At 55.2% G+C, this 2,341-nt stretch overlaps 1 protein-coding gene across 1 annotated transcript; it reads right to left on the bottom strand.

The window, feature by feature from the left end:
* Window positions 1-229: 229 nt before the first annotated feature.
* On the bottom strand, window positions 230-1,828 carry LOC126424686 (putative uncharacterized protein DDB_G0291608). Its single transcript, XM_050087413.1, has one exon. The coding sequence runs from the start codon at window positions 1,826-1,828 to the stop codon at window positions 230-232; it is 1,599 nt and encodes a 532-aa protein (XP_049943370.1).
* Between the last annotated feature and the right edge of the window lie 513 nt (window positions 1,829-2,341).

Raw genomic sequence — 2,341 nt, forward strand, 5'->3', positions numbered from 1 at the left:
GCTAAAGATGCACATATACTGGAAGCATTAAAGTGTATACTGAAGTAGCACATGTACTTCAAGCGTGAACATGTATACAGAAGCTGCACATGTAATGCAAGTGTGAATGTGTATACTAAAGTTACATATGAACTGGTAGTGTTCACGTGTATACTAGAGGGTCACATGTAGTGCAAGTGATAATATGTATACTAAAGAGGCACATGTATTGCAAGTGTGAATACATATACTAGAGAGGCACATGTTCTGCAAGCAGTGGTCTGAGGGGGCACGTGTGGACTGAGGGGGCACGTGTGGGCTGTGCGGGCACGTGTGGACTGATCGGGCACATGTATGCTGATCGGGACGTGTGGGCTGTGTGGGCACGTGTGGGCTGTGTGGGCACGTGTGTGCTTTGCAGGCACGTGTGGGCTGTGCAGGCACCTTTGGGCTGTGCGGGCATGTGTGTACTGTGCGGACATGTGTGTACTGTGCGGGCACATGTTGACTGAGAGGGCACGTGTGGACTGAGCAGGCACGTGTGGGCTGAGTAGGCATGTGTGGACTGAGTGGCCACGTGTGGACTGAGTTGGCACGTGTGGACTGAGTGGGCACATGTGGTCTGAGCGTGCACGTGTGGACTGAGTGGGCACGTGTGGACTGAGTGGGCACTTGTGGACTGAGTGGGCACGTGTGGACTGAGTGGGCACGTGTCGTCTGAGTGGGCACGTGTGGACTGAGTGGGCAGGTGTGGTCTGAGTGGGCAGGTGTGGTCTGAGTGGGCAGGTGTGGACTGAGTGGGCACGTGTGGGCTGAGTGGGCACATGTGGTCTGAGTGGGCACGTGTGGTCTGAGTGGGCACGTGTGGTCTGAGTGGGCACGTGTGGTCTGAGTGGGCACGTGTGGTCTGAGTGGGCACGTGTGGTCTGAGTGGGCACGTGTGGTCTGAGTGGGCACGTGTGGACTGAGTGGGCACGTGTGGGCTGAGTGGGCACGTGTGGTCTGTGTGGGCACATGTGGTCTGAGTGGGCAAGTGTGGACTGAGTGGGCAGGTGTGGTCTGAGTGGGCACGTGTGGACTGAGTGGGCACGTTTGCACTGAGTGGGCACGTGTGTTCTGAGTGGGCACGTGTGTTCTGAGTGGGCACGTGTGGTCTGAGTGGGCACGTGTGGTCTGAGTGAGCACGTGTGGACTGAGTGGGCAGGTGTGGTCTGAGTGGGCACGTGTGGACTGAGTGGGCACATGTGGGCTGAGTGGGCACGTGTGTTCTGAGTGGGCACGTGTGTTCTGAGTGGGCACGTGTGGTCTGAGTGGGCACGTGTGGTCTGAGTGGGCAGGTGTGGACTGTGTGGGCAGGTGTGGTCTGAGTGGACACGTGTGGACTGAGTGGGCACGTGTGGACTGAGTGGGCATGTGATGCTGAGTGGGCACGTGTGGTCTGAGTGGGCACGTGTGGTCTGAGTGGGCACGTGTGAACTGAGTGGGCAAGTGTGGACTGAGTGGGCACATGTGGTCTGAGTGTGCACGTGTGGGCTGAGTGGCCACGTGTGGTCTGAGTGGGCACATGTGGTCTGAGTGGGCACGTGTGGTCTGAGTGGGCACGTGTGGTCTGAGTGGGCAGGTGTGGTCTGAGTGGACACGTGTGGACTGAGTGGGCACGTGTGGACTGAGTGGGCACGTGTGGGCTGAGTGGGCACGTGTGGTTTGAGTGGGCACGTGTCGTCTGAGTGGGCACGTGTGGTCTGAGTGGGCACGTGTGGTCTGAGTGGGCAAGTGTGGACTGAGTGGGCACGTGTGGTCTGAGTGGGCATGTGTGGGCTGAGTGGGCACGTGTGGTCTGAGTGGGCATGTGTGGTCTGAGTGGGCACATGTGGTCTGAGTGAGCACGTGTGGTCTGAGTGGGCACGTGTGGTCTGAGTGGGCAAGTGTGGACTGAGTGGACAGGTGTGGTCTGAGTGGGCATGTGTAGACTATTGTTGCACGTGTGGACTATGGTATCACGTGTGGACCATGGGCGCTTGTGTGCATTAAGCAATCATGTGTAAACTTAGATCATATGTGTTGACTGATCAGACATGTAAACTACGCATCAGATGTACTGCAAGTGTGAATGTGTGTACAAAAAGGGCAACTGGAAATATGAATGGGAATGCTAAAGATGCACATATACTGGAAGCATTATAGTGTATACTGAAGTAGCACATGTACTTCAAGCGTGAACATGTATACAGAAGCTGTACATGTAATGCAAGTGTGAATATGTATCCTAAAGTTGCATATGTACTGGCAGTGTTCACGTGTATACTAGAGAGTCACATGTAGTGCAAGTGATAATATGTATACTAAAGAGGCACATGTATTG

Source organism: Schistocerca serialis, chromosome 10 (assembly GCF_023864345.2).
Source record: "Schistocerca serialis cubense isolate TAMUIC-IGC-003099 chromosome 10, iqSchSeri2.2, whole genome shotgun sequence".
NCBI lineage: Eukaryota > Metazoa > Arthropoda > Insecta > Orthoptera > Acrididae > Schistocerca > Schistocerca serialis.